The following is a 19,649-nucleotide window of genomic DNA, read 5'->3' as shown; positions in this document are numbered from 1 at the left end:
GTCATTTACTGGGGACGCATAGTGAACAAGACTCATGTGGCCTCTGGTCCCTTGAAGGAGAATAAAAATATTAAAATAGCTTATTTATTTATTTTTTGACTGTCCTAAATTGTTTATTAGGTATGAATTTTACAAACTTTACTTATATTAGTGGTAATAGTGGAACTGGAGAGTTTTGCGCCTTCTCTAAGCTGCCTGTCAAGAACCACCAATAGCGTGATGGAACTTAAGGTCCTTTCCAAGCCCACGGCTCCTTCGGCCTGTAGATGTCAGCCCACGCATCTCCCTGTGCTTGTAGACTGGTTTGGTGATCCATTGGGTGTCAGAATTTCTTCTGATAGCTTTATGGAATGGATCAATGAGGATAACCTCAAAAAATCTGTATGTGTAATCTTCACCAACCCAGTAAGAATTCAGGACTCTAAGAGCCCCACAGTGGCATCCAGCTCACTCCTCTGCAATGGACTGAAGGCTTCAGGCAAACTTTAGCTGGTTAACACCATGATGAACAGGCTTGCCGTTAGTTGCACCCTTAGGAACTGGGCGTTTTCGGCCACCATGGCGAACATGAATCCTATATATAACGTAACCTTGCTTGGCCTTGCAGCCTGGTCAGCGCGCTTTATCAGGCTGGGTGGGGCGGGGAGCCCTGTGGAGAGCAGAGAGCTGGCGGTACTGCCAGCAGCTGACCCTCAGAAGAAAGTGCATGACATGAGACTGCTTCTTTCTCCATAGCTCCTGGATGTGCAGGTATGCACCCATCTTGGCTTACCTGATGGCTACTGCCAGACAGAAAGGAAAATAGCTTATTTACTATTTATTGCCACATATTATACTAACCTCATTACATATGTTATTTCCTTTAATATTAAAACAATATTTGGTAACTGCATTTTAGAGACTAGCATGTTTCTAATCAAACCTGTTTACATCAACTAAAATACTAACATGCTTTGTAAAAGGCCCTTCAGTATTGAAAGTGTAGTGCATTGTGGTAAGCATAATATAAACACACAAAGCCCCATTTAGATATTGTGAGGCTTTCAGTATTTAGAATCTTGGTAGTGATGAGTTTAAAAGGCTAAGGATGATGGCAAAGCTGATTCCAACTTGGGGCTAAATTTTATTTGTCCTGCTTCTATGGAATTAGACCTGAGAGTCACCTATGTGTGGTAGGTCACAAATGCCTTTTCAATTTTGATTTGCTTGCATTTTCTACACAGGCTGTAACACTGCCGCATAAAACACTAGGGGCTCTTGCCAGAGGGGACTGTACAAGCAGTCCACAGATGTTCTCGAAGAAACTCCCTGGAACTTTACTACTCGATTATAGAAAGAGCCGTCAAGGCCAGGCATGGTGGCTCACGCCTGTAATCCCAACACTTGGGAGGCCAAGGTGGGCAGATCACTTGAAGTCAAGAGTTCAAGACCAGCCTGACAAACATGGTGAAACCCCATCTCTACTAAAAATACAAAAATTAGCTGAGTGTCTTGGTGGGCATCTGTAATCGCAGCTGCTCAGGAGGCTGAGGCATAAGAATCACTTGAACCCAGGAGGCGGGGGTTGCAGTGAGCCTAGATTGTACCTCTGCACTCCAGCCTGGGCGACAGGGCGAGACCCTGTCTCAAAAAAAAAAAAAAGGAAAAGAAAGAGCCATCAACCGTCTTCATAGATTTCCTATAAGCCAGAGAATTTTCTCAGTGATCAAATTCTAACCGAGAAACTGAAATGTATTCATCAAACAGGCAGCTTTTAACATCTGAATAAATCTCTATAACTCTCTAGAGAAAATTAAGTTATAATTGTAGACACCATTAAACTGTGGAACATGGAAGTTGAAACTTAATTTTTGTTTAATAATTTAAAAACCATTCCTTAGAAAGGTTTTTGAGGCCCAATCTGTTGCAGCCACAATCTTACCGACTGGGGGAAAAATGCTTAGTTATAATTTTTAGGCGGGAATTACCGTCATGCTGCTGAGAAATGGATCCTGTCTTTTTTGACCTTCCTTCCTTCCTGAACATCCTCTGCTAATGTTTTTTCTGTGATTCAAATACTGCCGAGCACAGCACAAGTTTTTGCTGGAATTGACTTTAGAATGGACATGTGAGTGTTTATAATAAGGAAACAGATTCTTTTCTTCATAGGCTCTGTACTTGAAAGATTTATTATCCTGAATAACCATATACCCCCAAAAAAGTACAGTTTGGCTACTGTATTAAAATTTGAAAATATCCTGCATTACATGTTTAGTAGCTCAGAGGCCACTTTTATTAAATGTAAAGACCAAAACTTCTGTGACTCTATCCTTACTATTTTTTTTAGAAAATATTTATAATCTTAAATCAGCTTTAGAGTACAACTCAAAAACCATTTTAAAACCTAATGAATTATTAAGAAAACAAAAATCAAAATGATAAATTAGTCTTGGGTTAGCTTGATAACGATTTTTTTCAATAGTTTAGAACTGAACTATTCTGTTAATGAAAATTGTGACTAATGTAATTCTGAAGGACTTTCAAGACAGGTTCCTCTCCATTGTTTGTGTAGAATACGAGTAAAAGAATGATGAAAATTGACCCTCTCCAGACAAACCTAATAGACTTCCACTACCTGCTAGAAGATGCCTAAGCTTCTCCATCTGGTGAGATGCTATGATCTGCTCACCTCTCATTCAGTCAGGAAAAGGACACCTTGCAAATCCCTGACTTGTTTTGCTGGCTGTGGGCACACCTAGACACCAGGAAGAGAATAGAAGGCAAATTCTCCCCAAACCGGCTACTGCTTTGAACACCCTTAACTATCCTAGACCCTTCTTGTCTCGATCTTTGAAACTTTCTCAGTTCTTCCAGCTGTGCCAGGTTTCTTGAACTTCTGCTAATAGCCTTGTCTAATAGTCTCGACTGGCTGACATTAAATTCAAATAAATCTTGGAATTCAAACTCGAGAATCACTTGAACCCAAGAGACAGAGGTTGCATTGAGCCGAGATTGTGCCATTGCACTCCAGTCTGGGCAACAAGAGCAAAACTCCGTCTCAAAAACAAAAAAACAAACAAAAAAAAAACTCCTTCATAATCTGGATACTACTACCCCAGTCTTATCTTCAGCACTCTTCATTTATTTACCTCAGGTAACTAAATTCTGCCATTGAGGGTGCTGGGGATGTGTTTCCCTACCTGGAATGCTTTCCTCCTATCTCAATTCATGTCATACTTCTTAGACATACTCCTTAGAGACTCCAGCCAGCATTATTCTGTTGTTTCCCTTACCATTCAGACATAAAACTTATTTTAAATTATATTAACAGCTACATCAGTCTTTGTTTCACATATTTTATCTTATGTTCTGTATTTCCCATGGTGCCTAGCATAATAACTGGGTGCACTCAGACATGATTTCCTATAGAAAATCATTTTTAAACCTCATGTTTGTCTAGGTGCCTCTCTTGTAGCACCCTGTATAATTGAAATTATCCTGTGTTACATGTTTGTTTCCAATGCTTGCCCAGGTTCTCATGGTTATGTATTCAAAAGCACATATACAAACACAGAGTTAATGCTAAGCATAGTTCTTGGTACAGAGTAGGTTCTAAAAAAATATTTTGGCCAGGCACAGTGGCTCACGCCTGTATTCCCAGCACTTTGGGAGGCCGAGGCGAGCGGATCATGAGGTCAGGAGATGGAAACATCTAAAGAGATCACACCTTGCCTTTCCATTAATGGTCCCATATGTCCATGACATGTTTATTAACTCTTCCCTAAAATGTCAATGTAAGGAATACTCAAATTGGCCAGCATCAGAGATGTTGTTTCCTGAACTAACACTAAGGCTTTATATTTCTTCATGTTAAATGCTTTCTGTCAGTTCAATACTTTGATGTCAAAAATGCACACAAAAGAGACCATTTAAATAACATAGCCAAAAGATGAATATAGGAGAATTCTCAGACTAAACTGAAATGCCAAGAATTTTTTTGTTTGCAGCTGTCCTATTTACTGTCTAATCTATACGTTTTTCTGATTTAGATACCTAAATATCTAAACTTCTGTTTTAGTTTCTCCAAAAGCCTTAAGAGTTCCTTCATCAAGCCTTTGGTCCTCTAGCTCTGTCTTCCTCTAGCTATACAACTGTGTTCATATTCTGTTCCTCATCAGGACCACAGCTAAGGAAGAACTCCTCTTTGCTATTGGATGGTAGGGTTGATGAGCAGAAATCTGCTATTTAAATGTTTAATTTTTAACAAGATTATGAAGCATATAAAGAAACAGGAATATATAGCCCATACACAGGAATAAAAGGAGGCAAGAGAAACTGTCTCCAAGGAAGTCCATACATTGGACTTACTAGACAAAGATTTTAAATCGCCTATTTTTAATATATTTCAAAGAGCTAAAGGAAACTATGTCTGAAGAACTGAAGGGAAGTATGAGAATGATATCTCACCAAATAAAGAATATCATCAAAGAGATAAAAATTATAAAAAGGAATCAAATAGAAATTCTGGAGTTAAAAATACAATAACTGAAATAAAGATATACTAGAAGTGTTCAGCAGCAAAGTTAAGTTGGCAGAAGGGAGAATCTGAATTTAAAGGTCAGTCATTTGAGATTCTTTTTAAAAAATTTTTATTTCTTTTCTAAATTAGAGATGGAGTCTTGCTATGTTGACCAGTCTGGTCTCCAACTCCTGGCCTCAAGCAAGCCTCCCATCTTGGCCTTCCAAAGTGCTGGGATTACAGGCATGAGCCATGGTGCCTGGTTGAGATTCTTGAGTTCGATAAAATCACACTGATAATTCCCAGGCAACCATGCCAAAATATATAGTAAAAGAAACAAGGGAATTAAAATGGTACATAGAAAATATTGATTTAACAGACCTCTTAAGGAGATACCATTTTTAAATTATTTTATAGGTAAGGTAACAGACTTAGAACAGTTCTACTGCTCAAGTACATAATAGAGTCAGACTCAGAAGCCCAGTCTGTCACCAAAATTCCTTACTATAGTCTTACAAGGGAGATAGATGAAATTCTCTGGTAGAACATAGAAATGGTTAAGCCCTATTATTTTAATAACCACCATTTACACATACCATACTCTTATGATTCTGTCAGATAAGGAATGGAAAGCTCAAGAATGGTCAGTGTCTTCCCAGAGTGATGGTTGCTAGTAAGTGGTAGAACTGGGGTTTGAATGAAAGTGTATATGGTTCAAGGTTTTCTGTTGCCCATGATGTTTTGAGATGGCAACCTAAATATTATGTGGTTTTAGCACACTCACAACTGGGTGAGCGTAAGTAGTACAGCAGACCTTTTTCAGGCATCTGACTTATCTTGCATGCTAGTAGTAATGCAGGAGGATAACACAAACTTTATAGAAAAACAGCATTGAAATTTTCCTTTCCTGGTTTTGTAATTTACAGACATAAACTTCCTTATTTGTTTCCTCTTTCACAGAACATGAGGTAACCTGAAGTAACTCAGTGCTTTTAAATAAAACAACCACATAAAAAATTAGGTGATATGTTTCTGATTTTACTTTGTATCAACTGACAAATTCAACTACATATTAAGATATTTACAGTAATGTAAATACAGCCCAGTACTTGTTTTGATTTCTTGTAAAAAGCTACTTTCTCTTTGTAACCTGATTAGGTGTAGCTTGGGGTCTTCTGAAAAAAGATAAACAAAAGCAAGGAGGCAGTCTGTTTTCTTCCAATATCAGCAAAGAAAGACTGTAGAATTTCATGATTTAATTTTAAGACAACTCACATTTATCATCATCTTGATATTTATATCCTTGACTTTTACCAAAGTCTATTTTAGAAATGCCCATTGCTCTCAGAAAAGAAGAGTTTGTTTTTCTAGGCTGCGTTAAGGAAACTCAAGAGATTTCAGCATAACTTTATTGCTAAAGAATCTGTGCCCTTCCTGGATCTAAATAAGGAGGGGACTGTTTAAAGTTCTTACTTTAGGGGAAATTACATCAAATGCTTAGGAAAATGACCCATTTTCCCTCCTAATTCATCATAATCTTCTTCTTCAAACAAGTTCTAGGACATTTACACTTTCCTGTAAAATAAATGTTCAGTGGAGCATTCCAGATTTCTAAGTTTCTGTATTTGTCCTTAGAATATTCCTTTTTTTTTTCTTCACTATTTTGAGTATTTAACATTATGAGTTTGGGAGTTTAGGTTCCAAACTCAACTGATTTTAGGGATCAAGTAGATAAAATGAATAAAGAGGGCAAAGGTAATGTGTAAGGGAGTGTGTGGCCTAATAGCTACCTGGAAAGAACGTGGCTGCTTAAAGGCATTCAAATTCAATTGTTTAAAAATATTGCGGGGTCATTAAAACATATTGCTGGTCACAGGTCCCATGGTTTCTCAGTTTCTCAATTATTACAGAATTATTCCCTTAGAAATTTGTGTCAAATAGTCAAAAAGTTTGGCTATTTTTTTAAAGTATATTTGGATAAATTACCTACCAAGTTTTTGCATGTTGGAGACCACCAAGGAGTTCATACTGCCAGATTAACTCACATTTATATAAACCTTGAAAGAATGCTTATCCTGCCATTTCTGAGCATATATAAGTGAATTCTATCATTGATTAAGAAATTTATGGCCAAGCACAGCAGCTCATGCCTGTGATCCCAGCACTTTGGGAGGCCAAGGCAAGTGGATTACCTGAGGTCAGGAGTTTGAGACCAGCCTGGCCAACATAGTGAAACCTTGTCTCTACTTTAAAAAATACAAAAATTACCCGGGTATGGTGGTATGCACCTGTAATCCCAGCTACTTGGGAGGCTGAGCCAGAAGAATCTCTTGAACCCAGGAGGTGGAGGTTGCAGTGAGCCGAGATAGTGCCGCTGTACACCAGCCTGGGCAACAGAGTAAGACTCTGTCTCAAAAAAAAAAAAAAAAAAAAAAAAAAAGCGTGGCCCTTCATACAGGTCTCTTTGAATTGAAGTTTGTGCATATCTGTTCACTTAAACAAACAAGTGTAAAGAACATTCTTGTGCTTTGCTCATTTAAATGTAAAATGCTAGACAAGATACAGATGCATCTTCATCATACGTGCCCTTCTCAAACTGTTTTGATACTTTTATGATTTGTTGTAAGCTTTAAATAGCTCTTTTTTTTTTTTTTTTTTTTTTTTTGAGACAGTGTCTTACTCTGTTACCCAGGCTGGAGTGCAGTGGCACGATCATGGCTCACTGCAGCCTTAATCTCCTGGGTTCAGGCAGCCCTCCTACCTCAGCCTCCTGAATAGCTGGGACTACAGCCACATACCACCACACCTGGCTAATTTTTGTATTCTTTGTAGAGATGGAGTCTTGCTGTGTTGCCCGAGTTAGTCTTGAACTCCTGCGCTCAAGTGATACGCCCACCTAAGCCTCCAAAAGTGTTGGAATTGCAAGCATGAGCCACTGTACCCAGCTAGCACTAAATAGTTTTTACTTTACTTTAAATTTGTAAGAAATATATGCAGCTTTTGGATTGTATTTGCAATTCAGCTTTGACATAAAAATTGTCTACTTTAAGCTTTGAGATCTGTTTAATTGAAGAGAACCAGGAATAGTAAGGCAAGCAATTGAATTATTATTACTTGCAATTTATTGTCCATGTGAGTCAACTTTTTTTCCTTACAATGCAACCAAAAGACACAATTTGGATATGGCTAATATAAGTTGGGTATCATTTATTACTCTTTAGTAAGAAGTCTTTTGATTGCAAATAACAATGACCCAACTCAAAGTAGCTTAGGCAAAACAGAGGAGTTTGTTGGCTAAGGTAACCAAATCACAGAAAGGATGAGATGGTGCTTGCTGAAGAATTATCCAGTTCAAGGACACTGTCCCTGTCCTCTGCCCACCATTCCTATCTTCACTTTGCCAAATTTCTCATCACTGCTTTTCTCTGTGAGTTGGTTTAATTCTTTCCTACTACAGATAGGCACTATCTGCTTGGTAGGAAGAATAACCATTTGGTGGGAAGGATAGGCCATTTTTGGACTAATCTTTCAGCCTCTATCCCAGGGATGACCTAATTTAAGTCAAGGGACCACCTCCACCCAGTAATTAGGGGCAGAGGACAGTGGTTTGAGGTTCTGTCTTGCATATCTGCCTACCCTGCAAGTTTACCCCTGAGATCAGGACAGCAGGATCTGTTGCTAGAAGGAAGAAGAAGGCATGCAAGGTTATATATATTTTGTGTCTTGGAATTCCACACAAAAAGATGCCACGACTGAAAATATTTGAAAATTACTGAATTAGAGTTTTGTGAAATCAATTACTCCTTTAGCTTGTATACAGTTTTATAAATGTTATGTAACATCATTAGATTTCCCAGTCATGGGCTCAAGTATAGGTTTATTCATTTTTTGTAATCATGTGAATTCTGATTGGTGTTATTATTTGTTGAACAGATATTTATTGAGCACTACCAGTATGCCAAACCCTATGCTCAACACAGAAGATGGAATGGTAAACAGATAGACCTGATGCCTCCCTTTATGGAACTTAAACAAAAAGAGGGACATACAAACAAATATCACCAGTATGAGGTTGTGTGCTATGATCAGGAGTTATGAAGCAAAAAGACAATAGAGATATCCAAGTAGATGATTAAGTGAAGAGACTAAGGCTGATAAGAGTGAGCCAGACCATGGGAGAAAAAGCAGAGAGTAGTCAAGGCAGAAGAAAAGCCTGTGTGAAAGCTCAGAGGCAAAAAAGGAGTATTGGAGAAGCCAAAAACTGCATTGTAGAGAAGGTGTAGTAGGGAAGGGGAATGGGGAGTGAGTAATAAGTGAAGAAGCTGAAGAGGTATGCCAAGTTCAGATAATGTGCTCCATAATGATTTTTTTAAAAGCCTTTTCCTAAATGTGATGGGTAGCCAGTGAACAGTGTAGAGCAGTCCAGTAAAATACACAATTTAGAAACATCCTGCTAGCTGCAGTGTGGAAATGAGTTGGTGAGAGGTAGAGTTGGACACAGGGCAACAGGAGATTGCTGCAATAATCTGGATGAGACAGGATGGCCAGAGGGGAGTAGCTGTGGAGATCAGGAGGAGGGGTTGGATTTGGTAAATATTTAAGAAGTGGAATCAATAAGATTTGGTAATTAACAGTATGTGGGGGATAAGGCAGAGGGAAAAGTAAATCTTCACTTCCAGGTTTCTGCCACAGGCAGGCAAGAGAATAGTGGCATCACACACTGAGGAACCCAAAAGAAAAGCAGATGGAAAAGAGAATGATTCAGTCTAAGAGGCAATTTGATTCACAGGTTTGAAAGTCAGAGGAGGAAAGTAGTGTCTTGTCAAAATATAAGTCAGTCTGATAAAAATTTAAAACAACAACAATGAAACAATAGCATTGACCCAGAATGCTATTGCAAGATCTTGTGAAGAATATATGCATAGCCATCTGATCTTGTCTGTTTGTGCAATTCTATTTGACAGATGTTTGTTGGATACTGTTATGCAAGATGTAAGAAGAGTTTTTTGTTTTTTTTGAGACAGAGTCTTGCTCTGTCACCCAGACTAGAATGCAGTGGTGCGATCTCTGTTCACTGCAACCTCCACCTCCCGGGTCCAAGCAATTCTCCTAACTCAACCTCCCAAGTAGCTGGGATTACAGATGCCTGCCACTGCCCCCGGCTAATTTTTGTATTTTTAGTAGAGATGGGGTGTCACCATCTTGGCCAGGCTGGTCTTGAACTCCTGACCTCGTGATCCACCTGCCTCGGCCTCCCAAAGTGCTGGGATTACAGGCGTGAGCCACCATGCCTGGCCAGAAGAGTTTTTAAAAATTAGAAATTATTTTTTAAATTTATTTTTTAAATTTTTATTTTATTAAAAAAAAAAATTTAAGGCTGGGCATGGTGGCTCACACCTGTAGTCCCAGCACTTTAGGAGGCTGAGGCAGATGGATCACTTGAGGTCAGGAGCTCGAAACCAGCTTGACCAACATGGTGAAACCTCATCTCTACTTTAAAAAAAAAAAAAACCCACAAAAATTGGTTGTGCATGGTGGTGCAAGCCTGTAATCCCAGCTATTCAGGAGGCTGAGCCAGGAGAATCACTTGAATCTGGGAGGCAGAGGTTGCAGTGAGCCTGATCGCACCACTACACTCCAGCCTAGGAGACAGAGCGAGACTCCGTTTCAAAAAAAAAAAAAAATTTAATTATTGTGGGTATATAGTAGGTATATATATATATCTTTGTGAGGCACATGAGATGTTTTGATACAGGCATGCAGTGTGAAATAAGCACATCATGGGGAGTGGGGTATCCATCCCCTCAAGCATTTGTCATTTGAGTTACAAACAATCCAATTACACTCTTAAGATATTTTAAAATGTACAATTATTATTGACTATAGTCACCCTATTGTGCTATCAAATAGTAGGTCTTATTCTGTTTTTTTGTACCCATTAGCCATCCCTACCTCCTCCTCAACCCCTACTACCCTTTAAAAATTAAAAAATCATGTCAGTCTGAATAATTACATTTTGTTTTGTTTTGTTTTTGAGACAGAGTCTCGCTCTGTCACCCAGGCTGGAGTGCAGTGGCACGATCTTGGCTTACTGTAGCCTCCCTCCCAGGTTCTAGCAATTCTCATGCCTCAGCCTCCCAAATAATTGGGACTACGGATGGGCACCACCACGCCCAGCTAATTTTTGTATTTTTGGTAGAGACGGGGTTTCACCTTGTTGGTGAGGCTGGTCACAAACTCTTGTCCTCAGGTGATCTGCCTGATCCCAAAGTGCTGGGGTTACAGGTGTGAGCCACCACACCCAGCTAATTACGTTGTTGAAGTCAAAGAAAATATAGAGATGACTCTCTAAATTAAAAATGTTTTATTTGGAAAACAAGAATTGCATTTTGGGACATGCACACAGATTGGGTGATCTTCAGTATGTACAAAGAACAAAGAGAAGGTTGGCACTAGTAAAGTTTTGAGGAGCTGGCAAGCTCTGATTGGTGACAGCAGTGGGTAGTTAGTCTTAGAGTCACAACAGATTGTTTCGGCAGCTATTAGATAATACTGGTTTCAGGTTACCACAGGCAGTTTCAGCGCGGGCTTGCAGAGAATTACATTCATGGAGCAACATTATATGCCCTAAGTGCTTTTTCCTCCTGGCCCCTCAATTGATTTAGTTGGATATGGCAAGAATGACCCAATTTTTATAATCAACTTTCACAACATATTATTTTTTTCATCATAATAAAGGTGACCCAATTAAGATAAATGCCTCATTCTCTACTTCACTCTCAAAATGTTTCTTTGGTGCTTTCCCTCTTATACAACTGGAGTCTGCTTTTGTATCTCAGACCCTTCTCAGTTTGATTCATTTCAATAATCATTTATTAGCGGCCTTCTCTGCTAAGGATAGGATAAAGGGAAGAAACTGCTGCCTGTTCTTAAGGAATTAAGGGTCTTTTGGGAAAATCTGATATGTATATAAATGGTTTCAATATAGTGTTTTAAATACTATGATGGGGAGTTTGTAAAAAGTGTTTTCAAGCTCTTTGGTTCTATTTTTTGGGATGATTTTTATTCTGATTGTTAGCTTTTTAATCAAAATCCATATAAATATTTATGCAATCTGCCTTCTAATCACAAACCATATTGAGACAGTACTACCCAGAATTGCTTTGAACTTCATTTCTAGATGCCATCATTGGTTCAGACAATTGCAGTTTAAGGCAGGGGGCTGGAGCAAATCATAGGGTTATCATCCACTTCCTGTGCTTTGAATTCCAACTGTTTCTTAATTTTTGTATCTCCTGCATTAACTCTATGCACACTAGCGATAATCCACCCAGGCCAGAAGGCCTCCAGCTATCTTACCCACCAGAAAATGAGTTCATGTGCAGGTTAATGAGTATCACAGCCTCGCAGAGGTGGTAATTAAAATTCAGGGAATTCTGGGTGTTGGATAGCTGAAAAAGATATTTTAAGATGAATCTCCATTGAAAATGGCTTCTGATCACTTGGGCCTCCTCTCACCTACTTAAATAAGATTCAATCCATGATTTGCAATAATATCCATACAGCACATAGAAGAATATTGTGAAAATGCTAAGGAAGAGTTAGTTGAGTCAGTTTTGTAAAGCACTTGGAACTCGGTAAGCCGTTAGTAAATGTCAGTTGCCTGTGTTAACCATCATTATTATTATCATTTAAGTATTTATGTGGAAGAGAAGGGGGGAAGGACATTCTAGGCCAAGAGAATAACTTAATTGGGAACGTGAAGGTGAATGTCATTTTCCAAAATGACTCAGTATAGTTGGGATGTAGAGTATAATGCAGAGAACAGTGATGAGAGATGGTGCTAATGAGAGAGAGTTATGTTGGGACCAGATTGTAAAGAATCTTCAATGCCTGCTAAAGAATTTCTACTTTGCAAAATATACAGTGGGAGCCATTGAGAAAAATATTGTGGAATTTTTTTCCCTAATATGATATTCAGGTTTTCTTTATGCTTTTTTATGAAAAATTTCCAACATACACTGAAGGAAAAAAAAAAGGCAGTATAATGACCCCCACATACTCATTATCCAGCTTTAACCATTATCAATATGTGGCCAATGCACTGATGATTTTAAAGCAAGGCAAGAAAGACTAACATTGTATTACATCCTTTACCTTATTTAATCTTCACTATGTCCTGTGGAGTATGTGGTATTCCCACTTTCCCTAATTATAAATGAGAAAACCATCAACATGATAAAGTAAGTAAAAGCTCTGGGATTCTAGCCCACATCCAACTGATTTCAGAGCTCAAGCTTGTTCCTGTCTCGCATCTGAAGTAGAGCATGATTCCCAGTTGAAAACAGCTGCTGATCCATCTGCAGTAACAGTACCTATTGGTGCTCTTGACCCTATTCAGGATGGTAGGCTTCTCTGCCTGCAGCCACTCTCCTTCCAGAGGGTCACCAGAATCTAAGTCCACATAAATGCTCAACCTAGTCAGCTAAAGTAACTGTGCAGTCCAGTAGTTTTCAAAGTATGGTCCCAGGCCAGTGGCAAGTTGTTAGAAAATGCAGACTCTTAGGGCCTATCTTCAGCCTGCTGAATCAGAGACTCTGGGTGGGGCCCAGCAATTTGTGTTACTGTTTTTTTAAGCAGACTTTATTAGTTCCACAGCAAAATTGAACAGAAGGTACAGAGATTTCCCTTACACTCCCTTCCCCTACATACAATTCCTCCCACTATCAACATCCCCCATCAGAGTGGCACATTGGTTGCAATTGATGAACCTACACTGACACCATCATCATCACCCCAAATTCATAGTTTACATTAGAGTTCATTCTTTGTATTGTACATTCTCAGTTTAGACAAATGTATAGTGATATGTATCCACTATTGTAGTATCACACAGAATAGCCTCACTGCCTTGAAACAATCTGTGCTTTTATAAGCTCTGCAGTGATTCTCAGGCATACTTAAAGTTGAGAACATCTGGTTTAGTTAGACCTTAGAAAATGGAAGGCAGCTCGTATCTGAAGGATCTTCCTTACCCTTAAAGGCTTACAGGGTTTTTGCCTACCTGGAAAAGAAGAGAGGGCAGGACTGAAATACATTTGTTTTGTGCTTGTGAACTGTTAAGATAGTAAAAACTAGAATTTATTACTATTAAGTAGGGATTTGCCTTTTTAAAAAGAATGGTTCAAATCCCTGTTGGAAGTAAATCCTTTTCATATAAGTAGTTAGGTACTACTAGTGCACCAAGTTGCCATTTTTTTTAACTCTTTTTTGTTAAATAATGCACATCTGTATAATTCTGGTTGACATTCTTCCAACTTAAGTGAAGAAAGATGCTTCTACATCTAAATTCAAAACTATCAATAAAAGTTCAGTATTTCTAATCAACCTCCCTTTGTTACGGGATCTCTGGGGTGCCAGTTTTTCTGGCTAGAAACCTCTGTGGCCATGGTGCCTTTGCCCGAGTTCTTGTCCTGCGTCCTGGAAGTATGCGGTAGGCAGACAAGTGAAGGGTAAAGAAGAGTTTTATTTACTGTTAAAACAGCTCAGAGGAGTGGGTAGCTCCTCTCTGTAGTCATATCGTCCCTTGGCGTGTTCAGCTCTCAGCAGAGAGGAGGCCCTGGAGAGGGTGGCTTTTGTCCACAGGCAAGTCATTGGATGTCTCTGCAGGTCTCTGAAGCTACCCTCTCTGCTGGCAAGTTGTCTCTGCAGCTCTCAATGGAGAGAGTACTCCTCTCTGCAGCTGGCCGTCCCATTGTCTCCAGCTGTTAGCAGAGAGAATACTCCTCTGTGCAACCGGTCATCCCATCCTCTCTCTGCCTTCTTCCTCCTCTGGCCATCCTCTGCCCTGCTCTGGCTGAGCCCAGGGCTTTTATGGACCTCAGAATGGAGGAAGTGTGTGCGGGTTGGTCTATGGGCAGCCATGGGAAGGCCCAGAAGAGGCACCACCAGTCCCCACTCTGGTCTGCTGGACTGGCAGTCCAGCCCCCAGTCTTCAGGCCCTCCCTGGCCTGAAGGTGGGGCCTTACTGGGAACCTACCCTCTTCTGCCCAGGACTCTGCCTCCCATTGCTGTTCAAGGCCCTAGGGCTCAGCTCCAACCCCGCTAATCAGAGTGGGCTCCAGGAGAAGAGAGATGCCAAGCAGCGGGAACAGATATCCCCAAGCCAGCAGGGACAGGGGCAGGGGGCCCTTCCCGGCCCTCCCCCAGGAGCACAGGGAGGCTCGGATCCACAGCTACAGTTTGGGCAGCTGTAGCCCCTCCCAGGAGGGTGGGGCTCCTGCCTCCTCCGTAGACCAGGAGGCCAGGGTCTGCAGGTGCAGTTTGAGCGACTGCAGTGGTACCTGGGGAGCTCCCGTCCCAACTCAGAAGGGGCAGCGCTCCGTAGCCACTGGCTCTATGGAGTGTGCAACCCCAGCAATGCTTCCCTGCTCTAGCCGGCATGATGGCAGCAGCCACTGCCATCACTTTGGTCTTTGGCAGCCATTTTGATAATAGTGTCTACTGGTGGACCCTGGGATACATGCGTCAGTTATTATCTTATGATGAGATAATATATGTTTTATTGCTGAAGTGAAATATACTGTAGCAACAAATTCCTTCTTGAATGTCTTTATAAAGTGTTTAGAAATTTATTTGTTTTTTAATTTTAAAGATAGGGTGTCGCTCTGTTGCCCAGGCTGGGGCGCAGCGGCACGATCATAGATCACTGCAGATTCAAACTCCTGGGCTCAGTCTTCCTGCCTCAGCCTCCCAAGTAGCTGAGATCATAGGCACAAGTCACTGTACCCAGCTAGAATTTTTAAAGTAGGATTTAAGAAGCTGAGTGAATGTATAATTCTTGATTTGTGATATGCTTCTATCAAAATTAAAAGTACAATGCCTTTAGTGAGAAATATCTGTAATCAGAAATGACCCATCCTGATTATAGTAAGGTCAAAAACAGAAGTACCAGCAGAACTTTGATTTTCTTTTTTCAACTTTTCTCCTCCGTCTCACTTGCACCCATACAGCTAGCACAGAGCCCAGGCACAGTGGGTACTGTTTATATTGTACTGAGATAATAGAAACTGTGTGGGTATTTGGTTCACCTTAAAATCCATGCCTTATTTTTTTTTTTTGAGCTCATGATGCCTGTATTACCATTTTCTGAACTCAAAATACTCCAGTGATTTCCTGCCAAAATGTAATCATGTTATGATTGTCCACCAAGACCATTTCTAAGGTAGAAACCTTACATCAGAAGATGTTATATGTTTCTTTTTCTAAACAAGTTCAGGAAAAGTATGTCCTGATACAGGAAATTTATTCAGACTTAACACCAGCAGTGTCTCTGGTGATGTTACATAATTACATGGAAATCATAGTAAAAATATTTGCATTGCCTAAATTTGAAGTGCTCAATGGTGTCATCTAGTGGTGTAAGCACTATAGAAGGTGCAGCTTTATTACTCAGTGCTTTTGGGACAGAATTTGTGTATTTAAAAAAAAAATTATGGTAAAAGTTTAATGGAACAGCCGAACATAAGATACAATGGAAGACTTCCATTGAGGATTCTTAGGTATAGTACCAACACAGAAGCAACAAAAGAAAAATAGCTGGGTGGGGCATGGTGGCTCATGTCTGTAATCCCAGCACTTTGGGAGGCCAAGGTGGGTGGATCACGAGGTCAGGAGATCGAGACCATCCTGGCTAACACGGTGAAACCCCATCTCTACTGAAAATACAAAAAAAAAAAATTAGCCGGGTGTGGTGGCAGGCACCTGTAGTCCCAGCTACTCGGGAGACTGCGGCAGGAGAATGGCTTGAACCTGGGAGGCAGAGCTTGCAGCGAGCCGAGATGGCGCCACTGCACTCCAGCCTGGGTGATAGAGCAAGACTCTGTCTCAAAAAGAAAGAAAGGAAGGAAGGGAAGGGGAGGGGAGGGGAGGGAGGAGAGGGGAGGGGAGGGGGGAGGGGGGAGGGGGATGGGAGGGAAGGGGGGAGGGGAAGGGGGAGGGGGGAGGGGAGGGGGAGGGGAGGGGGGAGGGGAGGGGAGGGAAGGGAAGGGAAGGGAAGGGAAGGGAAAAGCTAGCTAAATTAAACTGCATCAAAATTTAAATCAAAATTTAAAACTTGTAAGCCGGATGCAGTGGTGAGTGCCTGTGGTCCCAGCTATTTGGGAGGCTGAGACAGGCGGATTACTGGAGCCCAGAAGTTTGAGTCCAGCCTGGGAAACATGACAAGACCTTATCTCTTTTTTTAAAAAAGTAAAACTTTTGTACATCAAAAGAAACTTTCAAGAAAGTGAAAAGACAGCCCACAAAATGGGAGAAAATATTTGCAAATCATACATATTGTAAGAATCTAGTATCCAGAATATATAAAGGATTCTTACAACCCAACAACAAAAAGACAACCTTATTTATTTATTTATTTATTTATTTATTTATTTTATTTATTTTCTGAGACTGAGTCTTGCTCTGTCACCCAGAGCTATATTTCAACAGCACAAACTCGGCTCACTGCAACCTCCACCTCCTGGGTACAAGCAGTTCTCCTGCCTCAGCCTCCCAAGTAGCTGGGATTACAGGCAGACACCACTACACCAGCTAGTTTTTGTATTTTTAGTAGAGACGGGGGTTTCACCATTTTGGCCAGGCTGGTCTCGAACTCCTGATCTCGTGAACCGCCCACCTTGGCCTCTCAAAATGCTGGGATTACAGGCGTGACCCACCACACCCAGCCTGACAACCTAATTTAAAAATTAGTTAAGGACTTGAATAGGCTTTTCACCAAAGAAGATATACAGATGGCCAATAAGCACATGAAAAGTTGCTCAACATAGTCATTAGAGAAATGCAAATCAAAACTACAAAGATATACCATTCCTAATCACTAATATGGCTTTCATAATTAAGAAAAAAATGCCAAAATACAAAAGAATAAGTGTTGGCAACGGTGTGGAGAATTTGAACCCTCATACATTGCTAGTAGAAAGGTAAAATGTTGCAGTCACTGGAAAACAGTTTGACAGTTCCTCAAAATTAAACATAGAGTTATCATATGACACAGCAATTCCATTCCTGGGTATATTCCCAAGAGAAGTGGAAACAGGTGCTCAAACAAAACCTTGTACACAAATGTTCATAGCAGCATTATTTATTTATTTATTTATTTATTTTAACTTTGCAGCATTATTTATGATAGTCAAAAAATGGGGAAAAGGCAGATTTATATCACCTGATTAATAAACGAAATGTGGTATAACTGAATATTATTAAGCTGTAAAAAGGAATGAAGTACTGATAAATCAATGAACCTTGAAAATATTATGCTGAGCAACAGAAACCAGGCACCAAAAGTCATATATGATTTGATTTATGTGAAATATCCAGAGTAGGCAAATCCATAAAGGTAGAAAGCAGACTAGTGGTTGCCAGGGGCTGGGGAAAGGAAGGGATGGAGAATGACCACTTAACAGGTACAGTGTTTTTGGAGAAGTGGTGGAAATGTTCTGGAATTAGATAATGGAAATTGTTAAACAACTTTGCCAGCGTACTAAAAGCCACTGAGTTGTACACTTTAAAATTATTAAAATGGTGACATATTGGGTGAATTTTACCTCAATTTTTACCTCTACTGATTGGCAAGACTTCAGAACCTTGATTATTATTAATTATTATTATCATATTTTTCCATAGTTATTGCTAGTGTATATGTCATATGTATATTCTGTTTTTTTAACCTATAATTATTTGATACATACTTTTCATCTATACAGTTTCCACAGCTTTTATTTTGGTGACAGTACACATCATAGCTTAATCATTCCTCAAATGTTCAGTGATTTTCTCCCCTTTTTTTTTTATTTCAAAGATCCCTGTTACGAATGTTTAAGGAAATAAGAATGTTTCCAACCCTTCATAGATATTACACTGGATTTTCTTCCCCAAAGCAGTATCTCTGAGTCACTTTTCTTTTTTTAATATTTCTATTGTGTTTTTTCTGTCACTGCTGTTTAGTAAATATACATATACCAATGTATAATCCTACCAATAATGGATTGGGGGAAAACGGAGGAGATTATTGTAGTGTCTACTCTTTTCCAGGCACTGCACCTGCATCCTTTTACGTTTATTATTTCATTTAACTCCTACACCTAAGCAGATGAGCAAAGATCACAACCCACGCATTTTGTCTCTAAGTTGTGTCCTGTTTTCCCACAGCTTTACCAATATTGCATCTTACCTCTTTTAGTTCCTGTTTATTAGAGAGATTCAACATTTTCTCAAGTGATTGTTAACTGTTCATATTTACTTATAATCTGTATCTTTTGTCCATTTATTATTAATAATAAATTTTAAACTGAACATACCTAATTTTCTCATAGGCAGAAGATATCATATGTCAAGGCTTTACTGTATTTTTTTTTCTTTTATTTACTCCTCTATTACAGGCTCTTGATGGAAATGTGTATGATCATCTCAAGGATTATTTAATAGCCTTCAGCCGGACTGAGCTAGAAACATGCCAAGCTGTGCAGAACACCTTCCAGTTTTTATTAGAAAACTCCAGCAAGGTAAGTTACCTTTAGTGCAACGTGTAGTGTTATCCAACTTAGAAGCTAAAGTATTTCTGCATACAAAGAAAATGAAGGTACCAGTGATATTAGAAGAATGCATTAACGGACAAATTTCCTAGTAACAGCATTCCTTCTAACAAAGTTGGAGGAGATTCTTTTCTCCTTGTTGATGAGTTGAAGATGGCACCGAGGGCAAAAAGAGAGGTGCTGATACAAGGTAGCTTAGAACATTGGCCCATTGCCATGTGCATTGCCTTTGAGAAGGGTTTAAACAGTTTTATATTCTACTCAAAGTTTAAATGCACTCTGCTCATATGGGGGAAACAACAGGTCATGTGTCAGTACAAAGAGTATTAAAAGAGCACAAAGGGAAAAGGAGTGTTTTGTAATTGATATAAAAACAACAGTGTCTTGGGTTTTTTTTCAAATTAAGCCCTACTATCTATATGCTGTCATTCTTTGATAGCAGTCTTTTCATTTAAAATTGTTGAGATCCATCAAGTTTGCTGACATGTCACATTGTATGCAGAGAAAATGAATGTAATGATTTTTCTTCAAGATTTGATAGATTAAAATGTTTTGCAGTT

General features: G+C 39.6%; 1 protein-coding gene and 1 pseudogene across 7 annotated transcripts in view; one reads left to right on the top strand and one right to left on the bottom strand.

Annotated features, from left to right (window-relative positions):
• The window catches only part of FCHSD2 (FCH and double SH3 domains 2), a 308,605-nt gene that overhangs the window by 204,799 nt on the left and 84,157 nt on the right, over positions 1-19,649 (top strand). For all 7 annotated transcript variants that reach the window (XM_002822208.4, XM_024254856.3, XM_054526013.2 and 4 more), the window contains one exon: positions 18,937-19,059. In XM_002822208.4, coding sequence (XP_002822254.1) covers positions 18,937-19,059 — 123 coding nt within the window. The remainder of the gene's footprint in view (positions 1-18,936; positions 19,060-19,649) is intronic.
• Positions 187-764, bottom strand: LOC103891869 (large ribosomal subunit protein eL15-like; annotated as a pseudogene).

The sequence above is a fragment of the Pongo abelii genome, chromosome 9, assembly GCF_028885655.2.
Source record: "Pongo abelii isolate AG06213 chromosome 9, NHGRI_mPonAbe1-v2.0_pri, whole genome shotgun sequence".
In the NCBI taxonomy this organism is placed as follows: Eukaryota; Metazoa; Chordata; class Mammalia; order Primates; family Hominidae; genus Pongo; species Pongo abelii.
The sequence above is the reverse complement of the archived record's forward strand: the minus strand, read 5'-3'. Positions and strand labels throughout refer to the sequence as shown.